Below are 14,809 nucleotides of genomic sequence, written 5' to 3' on the forward strand. Positions count from 1 at the left end.
CTCCAGTCTCACACTGGCCTGGTTTTGGCAGGGATACAGGTAATTTTCTTTCTAGTACTTAGTGCAGTTCTGTGGTTTGGATCAGGTATGAGAATAACTGATAACACACTGATGCTTTAGTTTTTGCTAACCAGAGTTTATACTGAGTCAAGGACTTTTCAGCTTCTCATACCCTGCCAGCAATGAGACTGGGGGACACAAGGCAGCCAGGACAGCTGACCCCAACTGACCAGAAGGATATTCCATACTGTTGGCATCACACTCAGTATATAACAGGGGGGGAAAGTTGGTTGGGGGCTGCTGCTCAGGAACTGGCTGGGCATTACTTAGTAGATGGTGAGCAATTGCATTGTGCATAATTTGTTTTGTGTATTATGTTGTTGTTATTATTATTATTGTTGTTGTTGTTGTTGTTGTTGTTGTTGTTATTTCCTTTCCTGTCCCATTGAACTGTCTTTCAATCCAGAAGTCTTCTCACTTTCTCACTTCCAATTCTCTCCCACATCCCTCTGTGGCTGGGGAAGAGTGAGAACCTGTGCACCATTGGGGATTAAACCATGATAGACATTATATCTCAATTAGAGACAGTCCAAAAGGAAGGAGGGAAACCAACTCACAGACAGTATTTGTGAGAAAGATGCAGTTACTGCCAGGTGACTCTTAGACCAAAGATCCCCTGGTTTGTTTGGTTTTTTTTTTAAAAAAAGGTGTTAGGGAGGGTTAAAAGGGACAAAGAAGCAGCTGACTAGTTTATGTTGGTGAAACAACTTTGGCAAGGTTGGAAAGTAATGCTGTACCTCTAAAAGTGACCTAAAAGTTCACTATTGATGATTTAACTTTCCACAATTGCTCTTTTTCCAGTACTTCTGGTTCTGTGCTCTCTTGCCTCCAAATCAAAGCATCCTGTAATGTAAATCCCCTCTGTGATCAAGACTTTGTCTTGTCCTATGGACCAGAAGTGGCAATCTCCAGAGTACTACATCTCCCAGAAGAGTTACTGTATGTAACTCATATGCAAATATGTAGTTATATTGCTTCTGGTTTTTTGAGAACATTCACCAATATCTCCCCCAAAAAAGGAAAGAGAGAAAAGAAAATCTTTGGTGCCATCTATCCATTGGAGATTTGTCTTTTTGAAGGGATTACAAAACCTTCTAATCCATAAGAAGAGGTGATATCTTTTTTCTTTCACTGACACCTCATGAAGAGATCCACTCTTGCTTCCTGTCTGATCTCCAGGATGGCAAATCTGTTTGACTCCTCTTTGCCTTGAGGTCAGGGCAGCATTTTCTGAGGGACATGGATTGGTGAGATGGCTGGGCCAGGTCTTGACTGGGCACAGTTGAAAGCTCCTCTGTTCCTTAGAACATCTTCCTGAGGCAATATCTGTGCTGGCAATTTGCTATGGTCCCTGCTTGCTTCATTGTGGATCTCTCATGCTCTGACTGTCTCCATTCACACGTGCTCCTTGGCCCTAGGGTGGGTAGATGGAGCTCCACTAGCTGGACAAACTCATGGTGCTCATGAAAGCTCACAGTGTGAGATATCATCCTTGGATCATGGAGTGGAAACTGTTCCTGCACACTGCAAAAGGATTTCTCCAAGTCACCACCATTCTGAGAGTGTGGAAACTGTTTAACTGTGTTGTGAAAGCAGACAATTGCTTCCCTGTGCCAGTCCCTCATCCATGCAATGATCCCTTAGATGACATCACTGTATAAGATATTTTTAACATAGTGAAATGTGTGCTTTTCCAGCTGTATTTCAAATTATCAGTTTATCATACATGGCATTACTCTACTCATTAGAGTCAATTAGATCATTGCTATAAATCCAAAGCTTGACTATTTGTTTTCTACTGCTCCTGTTTTGCTTTTCAGGGCAGTCCTGCTGATTTGGTACCGCTATGGCTGTGTATTTCTGTCTCTCATGTGATTAATAAATATGGTATTTGCTGTCAGGGCTGTAGTCAGGCCTTTAAGCTCTCACAAAATCATTTGCAGAGTCTTGAGAGCTCCCAGCAACTGAGCTTGGGTCTGGAAGCAATAGTGTTACCCACGTTTTCCCCATATCCAGGTTTCTGCAGACCTCTGGAACAGCCCACAGGGTTAACCACAAAGATACTTTGAAGTCATTTCCTTCAAAACATTAAATATGAAATCAAGACGGGAAAGGGAAATCTAGAAGTTATTCAAAATCTTGGAACATTTGTAAGAGCCTTGTAAGCAATAGAAATAGAAGCTTAAAACATACATGAGGTGTTTCATTCCAATTTCTAGCTGGTTAAGTGATTGCTCAGCTTTATCTGCTGCAAGCCAACTGTCAACCTGCAGACAGATTATTGAAGGCAGCTCAAATAACCCAGTTTCACTCAAATAACCCAGATGTCATCTATTTGCCAAAGTGGTAAAACGGATCAGAGTAATTTTGACTGCTCTCAGTGGTTGTATTCAGTTTACATTTAGTTGTTTTCAGGTCATATCTTTATGGGCATCCAGTTTCACTTATCTATTTGATATTAGAACAGGGGAAACCCCCAGTTCAGCCAGCATATGCTTTCACTTGCACACAGGAGGCAGAACTGATGCCTTGCAGCTGACCAAGATTGCAGAACTCATTTCAAGTAACAAGGGCACAGATGATTCTTGGAAACCCTTTTTAGATAAGTACATGGTTCCTTTTATTCATCTTCAAAACACTATACCAAAAAAGACATTGGATAAAATTGCCTTATACCATGACTAAGTATGTCCGCTTCTGGCAAAGGCAGCTCTATACCCAGTCTGAGTTTTATTTTTTTATTAAAGCAGTCCTTAACTTTTTGGGAGGGATTAACTCACCCAATTCCCCATTCTTTGCCCCCACATCTACTTTGTTACAGGTACCTCCAGTTTGTCATATCTACAGGCACCTCCAGGTGTTCTATCAGAGGTGTTAGTATTGCTGCTAAGGATTGCAAACTGCACTTCCCTACAGCCCTGACACTGGGGATGGGCCCATCCCATCCATTTAGTCAATTTAAGCCACTCTGGGCTTTCACTTTTCCAAACAGCACACAATCTCCAGGAGATCACACTCAGAAAAACACTCACCTAGAGAGAAGGCTGAGGAAGAAATTGGAGGTAGCGCTCCACCACAGGTGTCCAAATCACACTAAAAAGACAAGGAAAGCTCACTGGGGAGGAAATGGCAGAAAAAAGGTTCCCACATTTCTAATATAACTCTTCCAAAGTGTAGGGCATCTGTGTATCATGAAGGTGACATTTCAGTTTGCTTTGTTTTGCTTTTTAAAGTATCACTTGATTTGTTCTCATGGTAAGTCAACCCCTGCAACTGCTGTCTACCAGGACACACCTCTGGAATGCACTGTTAAAATAGGAAAGTAGTGACATCCGTATGGATGTTACTGCTTAGTAAGGCTAGTGTGGCTTTTAGAAACACACTTGAAATAATGTTTGACTGTTAATTATTCTCTGATTTTGACAAGGCAATATTTATGAGCATTGTTTAGGTTGTCTATAGGATACGTGAGTCTTTCCTATCCCAGCAGCTTTATCTGTAAAACTGAGGTGGTGTAAAAAACTCATTGTTGCTTCTAAAATGCTTTGCATTTAAGAACAGCTAATTATTGCCAAACTGACTGATATGTGAGATATCTGATGAAAATTCTGTTGTTTCAGGAACAGTATTCGTGGCTCAGCTAATGGCACTGTGTCATCGGAGTCCCTAAGGAATTGGTCCCAAGATGTCACTAGGGAGACTGTGCTTTTTAGACAGCAGTGGCCATTTGTGGCTGTTAAAGAATCCAAAACATCTTGGAGGAAAATGGTCATGCTGCCTTTTTTTTGTTGCTTTGGTTTTGGCTTTTTGCTGTTGTTGGTATTTTTGTAGCTGTTCTTTCTAGCACTCCAGCAGTGCAGGGCAAATGATGTGAAGCACTGAACATCCTTACTCCCAGCATCAGTTTGCACTACACATACCCAAACAACAAAGTCTTTCCAGGAAAGGTGCAGTTACAGGACTAAGCCCTGCAAATACAGGCTATGTTGTCAAACTGCATGCACTGCATTTTAGATCCATTCAACCTTCCCCAAAGGAATATCTACACTTAACATCCCTTGGTGTTGAGACATTTTAGCTGTATTAACAGACACCATTCAAACACCAAATAGATCTTGTTGGATGGTATAAAAGCACATAAAAACATCTATTTTTCTTCCACTTTAATGCATATAGAAGATAAATGGTTGAGCATAAAGTATTGTACTTCTGAGTTCATTAGCTTCTATTCAACACAGGCAAGAAATCTCTCAAAGTTATTACTAAATGATCATAGTTCTGTGTTGTCAGTGTGATCCCTGCAGGATGTGTCCATCTCAGAGAAAATGCCCATGCAGGTGCACTGGCTGCCTCAGCAGAGAGGTCAGGGATTGAATGGGTGATGGAGTCTTCAGTATCTACACATCTCTGAAGGTAAATCCAGGGGGGGTCACATTAATGAAAATGCTGCTGTATGTATCTTACTGCTGAATAAAAGCACCTTTTTCAGATGTTGTCAGTCTGCAGCCTGACAGAGATTTAAAATTCACATAATCTCTCTTTAAAAAGTACATGTGTGAGTAGATTTTGAACTCCATTGTACCTTGCAATGAAATATTTTTTTTTTTAGAACTGAAAAGCAGGGCAGGTGGTTACGAATGTGTCTGAAGCTATTTCACCAGCCTGAAATGTAAGTACTGTTGGAAAACATTTAGGAAAATAGAACATCTTAGAAGGAGATGCAGCAACTTTTCACGAATGTATTTTAGTTTGCATCAGTATTCTGAGCTACAGGGATTATTAGTAGAGAAACTCTCATTGGGAGAGGGGATTGATGGCGTTGAGGCAGCAGCCCTGTGAGTTGACAGGGATGCTAATATAGCCACGGCACAAGTTTAGAGAGCAGATCAGAGCAGCTGGGTGGGCTGATAGAGAGGATCAGGGCAGCCCAGAGGAGCAGTAAGAGGATCCAAATAAGTGGATTAGTAGCATACCAAAGCACACATTACTTTTAGTTTTCAAACTCCCATTGATTTTACTGCAAGTGCATTTACTAATGTGTGGCAGGAGAAATGGAAGAGGATCAAGGCAGAATCCAGACATGGAGAGCAAGTCCCTGTGGCAAGCTGGAAACAGAGAGAGGCTGGGCTGGGGAGCATGGCACAGCATCCCCCCATCAGGCTCAGTCAGGACTTAGAGGAGCATGGCTGCTGCCTGGGCTTCACCCTGCAGCCTCAAGGAGCTGTCTAATGGTGTTAAATGCTTTTGTTCCTGCAGCTGAGGCTGCATTTGTTTTCCATCTGTAGCCCCAGCGATTGCATCGCTGCACTCTTACATCTGCCTTCAGCTGCTGTGGCTGAAGCAAACTGACACAAAAATGGAGGAATGATCAGCAGCATGACCCTCTTGGAACTCTCCCTAGCAGGGGGCTCGCTGGGCTGCTGGACCCTGAGCTGAGCTTGCTGCAATTTGTGCCTGCAGCATCCATCAGAACTGGGAGTGCTGACTGCTGTGCTTGGGCTGGCACCACTGACATTGACTCTGGGATGACCCAAAGCTCAAACGTGCCCTTTCTGAGGACACCAGCCTTGCTTTACATTTCATCTCTTAGGCAGAGGTGGTAGTGATGTAAAGATACATCCAGCCTAAAACTTCTAAGCACTATTACTCTTCATATAGCCTGAAAGTTCAAATTTCTAGGCAAAATAATATACTCATGTTGTTCTCAGCTGCCTTGAAGGACGTGGGTTGTAAGGCCAAAATTAGTTCAGCCCATGGTTTCTCCATGTTGCAGAGAAGCAGAGGATGTCCATGTGGACAGATCTCTTTTACTCTCCCACATCCTCTTTCATAAAAAAAGAGCATTGTTGAGACCTTTTCTTCTTCATCCTTCAACCACATCTGTTGCTTAGACACCTTGGTCTCCTCTCCATTCCCAGAATTCAAATCCAAACACTGGTTTGTCCTAAGGATGACTTAATATCCAATTATCCCATAAGTATTGGATCAGAGTGGATGACCATCAAGCATTGACTCTTAGAACACAGTGCCCTTCCTTGAAACCTTAGTCCAAGCTGTACATAAATTCAAAAACAGGGGGGAAAGTCCAACCTTACAGTCAAAAGGGGGTTTGCATTCTGATATGGAAATGTTTAGAAGGTTTGCATTCTGATATGGAAATGTTCAGAGGGTTTGTGACTGCACACACAAAGAACACTTTGTACATAGATTCAGTTATATTCTTTATTGTTGAAACAGTTCTGGAATGTTTTGGTCTCCCTGAGCTGGCAAACAGATGAAAACATTGGTCTGTCCCTAGAATTTTTTTCTTTAAAATTTATATGAGAAAGATTAACAGGCAGCAGGATGGACAAGAAGGCATTTCAAAACTGTGTTCCAAAAGAAAAAGAGAGTAAGGACAGAGACATGAAATGTCAAGTACTGTGACTCAAATGGTCAGGAAAAACTTAGGGAGGATTGGAAAACATGTTAAACTGCACTCCTGACTTCAGAATTCTTCAGGACATCCAGACACCTTCCTCTCTGAGTCCTTGGATATGCCAGCCTGAGAGCCTGCTGAAAGGACAGCAGAGCACAACGTGGCCTATTGTCAGCTTTGGGGCTAAGTACTGCCCACATATGTCATATGACCTCAAAACCACCACTGGAAACACTACTACAGTTTATAAAATCCTCAGTGCCATTCATTACACATAACTAACCAAAATAACTCACCTATTAAGCTGTCACCTGTGCAGCTCCTGGTCTCCAATTTACCTCTTCACCCTTCTCCTGCTCCCCAATACCAAACAGAACCTCGTCAGGCTCCAGGATGAGTGGTAATCGTGCTGCTATTAATGTGACAGTCAGCAGCCTCTTCCCTCTTCACACAGCCTCACATGAATTCCTTGACATTAGACTTTAAGCCTCAGATCAAATCACCGAGTTTATGAGACTTTCTCCATTATCATTTTTCCAACTGAAAAGCTGAAGTGGTTCTTAGTACACTTATTTAATTCTCCTCAGCTCTAGGACTCTTTAGTCATCGTTGTCCTATGTCATACTACTTCTGAATAATAAGATATTATCATGAACTGACACACCTGGAAACAAAAAGTCTGGGACATCCAGTGTGAAGAGCACTGCTGCTGTTAATACTGAAATATTACTAGATTAATTCTATTTAATCAGTTAGCTCATGATCTGAAATGAAAAAGAAAACTATTTTGCACATCAGAAAATTGTTGGTAAAGTTACTATCAGTTAGAATGGGGAGGGGATATTTTGAAAGTAACTTGAAGTATAATAAAATGTTCACTAGGAAATAATCAGGGATGATCATACTGACTTGGGACATGTTGCAAGACAAAGCCCTTATTTAGTTGGCTAATTTCATGGCATTTTGAAAAACACACTGCTCAGTCAATGGTTTGAGGAAATACTTTGAAACCATTCGTGAATAGATACAAAATGCTCGAATTTTTCATATTTTCACCAGAAAAAAAAAGACCTATGGGTTCTTAATATGTAATAATAACAACATGATACTGAGACAGAAACTGAAATAAAAGATGAAATTAAAAGCTGTCTGCTCCCCAGAGCCAGTGTGCACTTCATCCTAAGTCACTTGGCTGCCACAGCAATGCAGGCAGTGACTATCTAGGGTGACACAAGGCAGCCATTCTAGTGGGATAAAGAGGACTTTCATCCCTGCATTTCTCCAGCTGGAATAATGCAATGGTAGCTTGTGACAAACGAGCAGATGATCCCAGCCCAGTTTTAGGATGGCCACCCCAAAATGCCCAACAACATACTCACAGCTCCCTGGGAGTTGTGTAGCCTTTGAGTGGGAGCCTTTGAGTTTGTGTAGTTTTTTCTCAGTCCCAGCTGAGAAGCACCAGCAGTGCAGGACAGAAAGCTGCTTCCAGTTACTGGATCCTCCTACGTGTTGTATGGATAACTACAAGACTTTGACCTAAAGTCACCTTGTCCTAGTTTCTAATTCACTTTTATGCAGATGAGATGGCAGGACTGGGGCTGTGGTATCCACACTGGCTTGTACTTTCAGAAATGAAAGCTGCAAAGATTTATTCATCTGAGCGACCACAACTAGGCTAGCTTGCAGGATCAGGCTTATTCTGCATGAAAAGGATGGATCTCTCTAACTCACAAAAAGGAAAATGAGAAATATCAGTGGAAAAGGGGATGTGCTAACTCTTGGAAAACATTACTGGAAACTGCATTGCCCAGACCGAAATGTCATTTAAAGCCACGAGTGCCCCTTTAAGCAAAATATCAGCACAGGGAAGGAAGAACTAAAACCAGTAAAAGAGCAGCTGATAAAACATTGCCATCACATTTTCATAAATTATACCCCAGAATGTTTCACAAAATTGAGTAACAGAGGAAAACAGAAAAGATTTTTGTAGCACATTCCTTTGGCAAATGCAGGATAAAGCTCATCATGTGAGCTGAACTGTAAATGAGGGCCTTATGCTTTATAAAAATTCTCCTATTGTCCCAGGAAGGATGAGAGTCAGTTTCAGCATGTAAGTCCCATAAATAAAGTTAGTTAGCAGACAAAAATCAGCAGACTGTTTGGGGAGGAAAAAAAAAGAGAAAATACACTTTTTGTAGGAAAAATATAAGCACACTGCTGCTGCATTTCAAACCCGACTTCATTACACTGTACCAGAGATTAATTGGACCCACAAAATCCAGCAAACAGCATATGACATCCATCTACCTTTGCTGCTTCAGCATCCTCCCAAAAATATATAATGCAGGATTTTAAATAGTACGTTAGCCCAGTTTCCTTTCATAAAGTCTTACAGAGAAGTTTAGGAAAATTCCAAAAGTAGCATACTGATTGCCTCTGGGATTTTCCACTTAGAAATTTAATAGAAAATTACACCCCTACCCAATCTGTGAGGTTTCCATAACCTCCCTCGTGAATTTAATTTTCCAGCATATAATAAATTTTACCATTAGGCATATTTTCTGATATTGCTTCACCATTAAGGCTATTTCCCAATTTTTCTTTTCAGAACCACGTATACCCTCTGTGTAGTGTCTGGATGGCACCTTGAACTGAAGAGTTCAGGTCTGACTATGTCCATGCACACAGTTAGGATACAAATCGCTACTGTTAGTATTCAATTTGCTTCCCTCCTGCTCATTTTATGTCGTTATTCTGAGTGATAAGGTCGGTCAATATTACTGGAGCTAACGGGATTCTCCTGGGTACTCTGAGGAGACCAAGGCAAGATCTGCATTTGCATCTGTTCAAGTAGGCGTATGCAAGTATCACATAGTCTTCTCCTTGTCACAACACAGTCTGACTACACGTAAAACACAAGATGATGATCGGAGCTGTGTTTGCAGTTATCAGCAGTCATAACTGTAAACGCCTGGGTCCTTTCTCTACAGGCAACAGGCAAAAGCACTCTCGGCTGTAAAAAAAACCACTCGACCCTCAGTGAATTTAGCACAGTGAGCGAACTGGAAGTGTGGCTGAAGGCGTCAAGTGGTGAATAAATCAAAGCACTAATTTCAGCTGTGTTCGGGCCAGCCGTATGGCTGCAGTGACCTCACGGTGACCGTCGGGAGGGCTGCCAGACGCCCTAAATCTCGCTCCTCTGGAGAGCCGAGACTCTCTTCCTCTTGCTAAGGCGATCCAGTTTTTGGCCGAGGGACTCCCTTCCTCTTGCTAAGGCGATCCAGTTTTTGGCCGAGGGACTCCCTTCCTCTCGGTAAGGCGATCCAGGTTTGGCAGAGCTCAGCCCAGCTGGCGGCTCGGCGCTCTTCTCCAGGCCTCGGTCCATGACACCAGCGGACACATCGCTGCGATAATCCCTGTAAAACACAGCAACAAACAGGTGTTGCCATCAGTTCCTGAGGTTTACCCTCTTCCGCACGCCAACTTCAACCCCCTCCCCGCCGGCCCTGGCCCGGTCCTGCTAAACACGAGGAGTTCCCCCCGCTGAGCCCCTGAGGGGAGCCGCGGGCAGCACCGCGGTGCCGAGCGGGCAGCGCCGGTGCCCGTGTGCGAGACGCGCGGCGGGAGGGGGACACAAAATGGCGCTGCCCCTCAGCCCCTCGCCCTCAGCCCGCGGCGGGGCCGAGTGGCGGCGGGCCGGCCCCGGGGTGGCGGCGGCTCCCGGCCGGCGGAACCGCCGCCTTCCTTCCCCCAGCAGGTGGCACCGGGGTCCCGGCGCCGGCGGCGAAGCCATTGCGGGCCGCCCTTCGCCGCCGGGCCGCGGCCGCGCAGCCGGCGGGGGGGAAGGCGGCGGCATCGCCCCCGCGGGGCTCCCCCCGCCGCACCCCGCTTTTCCTCAAAGTTCGGGGCGGGAGCGGGGGGGAGACCGGAGCCAACTTGTCCCGGATCCCTTTATTCGCCGCCGGAGCCGCCGTCTCTCCCAACCCCCGCGTGTATTGCTGATCGGAGGGACGGAGCTCGGTCCTGTGTCCGCCCCGCTCCTTCCTGCCCGCACCATGGAGTTCGCCCAGAGGAAGAGGAGCAGGAAATCCCAAAGCTTTAAACTGGTCAACGAAGGTAAGGCGGGGGCGGCCGGGCTTTGTTCGCTGGCCGGGGGCAGCCCCGACTTTTGCCCCGGGGGGAGCGGGGCGTTATGAAACGCCGGCGCCCCCGGGCCGCCGCTCCCTCCCGGCTCTGTTATTGAACTCCGCAATCCTCTCCCTGAACTCCCCGGAACCATTGCACGCCTATCTTTTTTTTTTTTTTTTTTTTAATTTTATTTCTTTCGCCCCCTTCCCGTTTCCTCTTTCTTTTTTTAATTATTTTTTTGCATGTGTGTTACGTGTTGTTGCAAAACCACCACCTCAAGCCTCCCCACCACCACCTCAGGTGGACGTGTTATTTTTTTCCAAGCAAAGAACCTTGCACAAAATAAAGTTGGATCGTGTTTAGTGGTGAATCCTGCTTGGGCGGGGGGGAGAAAAAAAAATCGGGAAGCGAGCAAAAAATAATGACACTTGAGCAGCGACAGACCTCCTTAGTATTCAACTCTTGTGGATTTATTGTATTTGGGGTGGTTTTTCTCCTCTCCTCGTCTGTGTACATCCTTGTATTTCAAAGAAAAGCTGAATCGAGATCTCTTTATTAAAAATCCACGCAGGTAATTAATTGTACGTGGGCAGGGGAGAGCCGCTGGCGTGTAACTTGTTCGCTCGGGGTGTGTTTGCTTTTGGAAAAGAGGATATTTTAAAAGGGATCGTGAGGGGAGAAATATTTGAATTCATGTCGGGCAAGAAGCACAGCTCTGTGTTTCAGTCTTCTTGTTGTTGTTTTCTTTAATTAAAGGGGAAAAAAGATAGAGCCGCTGGTAGGCATTTTCACAGGTGGACTTCCCAGCCCTAGGGATTTATTTTGCTTGGGGATTTATCCTTTCTCCGGCCGATGAGATGTTTTTGCCCTGATGGAATTGATTCGAGATCGTTTCTCCTTTTGTGTTCTCAAGTATTGGACGGGAATATCTCCATGAAACGCTGTGTGTGTCCTGCATGCCAAGTTCAAGGCAGGTGACTGCTTGGGTGTAATGTCACGCTGGTGAAAAGGGGGACACACACACGAGTGTCAAGACTTGCTGTCTGAGGAGTGCTCTGCAAAATTACGTTTGAAGCAAAGAAATTCAAAGATGGAAATAAACTCACTTGGTGGGAATAGTAAATAATGAGTGCTGTATTGTGGTAGGGGGGTCTGGGGCATCACACATGGTCCCTGTTAAAACTAGAGGGGCAGGGACTTGCCAGACGTGTCTGAAATGCATTGGAGGTCTGCATCCATTACCAAACCTATCAAAGGTGTAATTTTACAGAGAACGGGTTTGCTTTGTGGGCTTTTGGTAGTGAACATGCTCCCAACTTGGAGGCAGAGTTAGTGCATGACTGGGCTGGAGCATGGAGGTGGTGAAAGCAAAATGTGGAAAACAAAACTGAAATTTTGCTTTTTTTCTTTCCGTCCTAATGGGCCTGTAAAAAGAGTATTTGCCAGAAATAGGTTACTGTGTTGCCAATCTCAGTTGCCACGTCTTACAGGTTTAGATATGCCTCAGTGTATGAGACAATCTATTTAACCTTCTTTTAATAGGTAAATCCAGTTATGATGGTACATTATTAATAATATTTTATCTGTGGTCTCTTTTTGGATGTAGAGAGTCAAATACAGAGCTACACTAAAAGCATATGCTAGAGAGAAAATTATGTCTTTTTACTTTGAGAATGGAGGAGATAAAAATCAGGTTTTGTATGTGAGTCTGCACTCTCATACTCTTTTCTATCACAGTTGATTAGAAAGATAATTATGTATAAATAGTTGTCTCTTGTAATTGGCCTTTGCCTCTTGCAGGAGTTATTCTGTAATGTCACAGTTTAGTGTTTACTGTTGTGAAATTGATACAGTTTTCCAGTGCCTGGACTGTAACATCCGAGGCAGAAAAAGGAAACCAAAGAGAAAAGGCTATGCTGTATGAATTGGTTGGTAACACACCATCTGCTATTGATGTGTGCCCATACAATGCTTATTCTGTCCCAAAAATTACTTTGAGCACCTTATCACAATTATCAATAGTGACCAAATCAAGAAAAAGTCCATTGCTGTGCTAAATCAGAGCCACCTCTGGGGTGAAATGTGGTGACTTTAAGGCAGCAGCTGCAGACCAGAAGAATATTGTGCCCAGCTGGATGTACAGGGAAGTGCTAGAGAAGAAACTGGGTGTAATCTGTATATCTAAGGACCATGAGTCTGTAGGTCATTTAAGTCCTAGTTTCCACTTACTTGCTTCCACAGATCTTGAATGTCCTTGAGAGGATGAAGGTGCAGAGTGTGGCAGGTAGACCCTGACTGGCTGTGGCCATCAGGTGCCCACCAAGCCACTTCATCCCACCCTCTGCTCAACAGGACAGCTAGTGATCATGGAAGGCAGCACAAACCCTGCCAGTTTAGTCTCATAAAAGAAGATTTTACTTCCTCAATGTCATATCTCAGACTTCACCTTTACCCATTTCATTGGCTGGGTGTGCTCGGGAAGCAGAGGAATCCTTTGTGTAGCACCTCATTCCTGACCTCTCCACTTCTGTGGTGTGCTTGTTTCCCCCTCATTTTCTTTCCAGGCCCTTCTCATTCTGTAGAATTGCTGTGTTAGGCTCGACTTTAGTTTACATACTGGGTTGTTCCTCCTCTTGTGCCTTCGAGACAGTTGTGCTGTACAAATAAACACACCTAACAAAAAAGTGACTTCCAGGAGACTTTTCCAGTCCCGTGCCTGTTTGGTCAGAGGTGCAGGTGTGCTGCTTGTGGAAGGAGCTGCTTCTGCTGCCCTCCACTTGTGTTACACCTTTTAAGTGAATCCCCCCAAAGTCCCTTCCATGAGTTAATCTCTGCCTCACTTTTTGTGAGGCAAGTAAACGTAAAACCAGTTGAAGGAGGGAGTAGCTGAGAGCGTTGGCAACTGGGAGGGCATGGAAGGAGTGAGGTGGGGAGGTGGCTCTTTCAAGACACTGAATATATTGTTCAGTCTTGAATGATTTGCCGAAGGACAGAGCGTGTGCCAGTGTCAGAAACAGCATCCACGACGAGCTGCCTTGAGATACTTTTTTTTTTTTTTTACTTGGACTTACTATTTCTCTCTGTGTAAACAAAGCTTTGGTTTTAGTGAACACCTGCCTGGTGTTACAACAGAGACCTTCACAGCAAAATATTCTTTTATTTAAAATAGAAACTTAGTGGTGATTTTTTTTTTTAATATCTTGTAACATCTCTGTATATGAGATGCCAGTGCTAATTCTCCAGGTCATTACAGGCATTCATTTCTATAGATGGATATCCTAAGGTGTCACTGATCCTCCTTTCTTCAGAACTGGGAGGCCAGTGACATCAGTATGAGTCAAGCCAGCTGAGCAATAGAGCCCTGATGTACATAGCTGATTCCTTACTGAGGTGAAGTTTGAAAGTTTGCCTTGGTCTCTGGGAAGGTAAAGTTTTCATTATAAATCTGCTTTCCTTCTGTAAAGCAAGAAGCCAGATAATTGGCATCTGGTGGGATAATTTGCTGTGAAAATGAACACAGTAATTTAGGGCAGGCATAGCTATTCCCTAAAATCTGTGAAATATTTGAGCTGAGTCTCTCCAGTGTGAGCAAAGGTTTTTTAGGAGGTGCTGATACAGAGCACATTTTCTGTGCTTAATTTGATGTACATGAAATAAACTGCAGATATATTGATAAATTGTGTAGTAAAACTGTAGCAATGTGTTCAGTGTTCATTTTTTCCAGATCACTTGAATTCTAATTTTTTTTATCGTTTTTCATTCCAGATTACCATCATGAGATATATAAGATCTCTGACTACAGCAATGATGTTAATGGGGAGACCAAAGAAACACAACCAGTTTTTTTAGGTATGTGCTTGTGTTGATTAATTTTCAAGCAACATTGCGTGGCCATTTGCAATTAGGGAGGAAAAAACCTCTGTGCAAGCACAGAAAGCGCCTGCCATTGTTTAATATGACGTTCTTTTCAAGACCCTTTTATTCTATGAATTGCCAATATATCCTTTATTAACACTGCTAAAAGTTGTAATTTCAGACATAAATGTTTATTAGTGTCTACACACAGTGCTAATTATCACTCACTCAGAGAGCCAGATGCTGACTCTGCAGTTTTGCAGCTCTGTACTCACCCCATTTACATTGCATATTCCCTGGCATGCTTCACTGGCAATAGTTTGTGTAATTGGGGTATTACATCTTTGA

At 43.7% G+C, this 14,809-nt stretch overlaps 1 protein-coding gene across 3 annotated transcripts in view; it reads left to right on the plus strand.

Annotated features, from left to right (window-relative positions):
- Nucleotides 1-9,686: 9,686 nt before the first annotated feature.
- The window catches only part of BEND7 (BEN domain containing 7), a 48,348-nt gene continuing 43,225 nt past the window's right edge, over nt 9,687-14,809 (plus strand). For 2 of the 3 annotated variants that reach the window (XM_054631477.2, XM_077179224.1), the window contains exons 1-2: nt 9,687-10,594; nt 14,372-14,455. In XM_054631477.2, the coding sequence (XP_054487452.2) occupies nt 10,117-10,594; nt 14,372-14,455 (562 nt within the window). In that variant the 5' untranslated portion in view covers nt 9,687-10,116. The remainder of the gene's footprint in view (nt 10,595-14,371; nt 14,456-14,809) is intronic. The other variant, XM_054631476.2, reaches the window with a different exon arrangement.

This window comes from Agelaius phoeniceus, chromosome 5 (genome assembly GCF_051311805.1).
Source record: "Agelaius phoeniceus isolate bAgePho1 chromosome 5, bAgePho1.hap1, whole genome shotgun sequence".
Taxonomy (NCBI): domain Eukaryota; kingdom Metazoa; phylum Chordata; class Aves; order Passeriformes; family Icteridae; genus Agelaius; species Agelaius phoeniceus.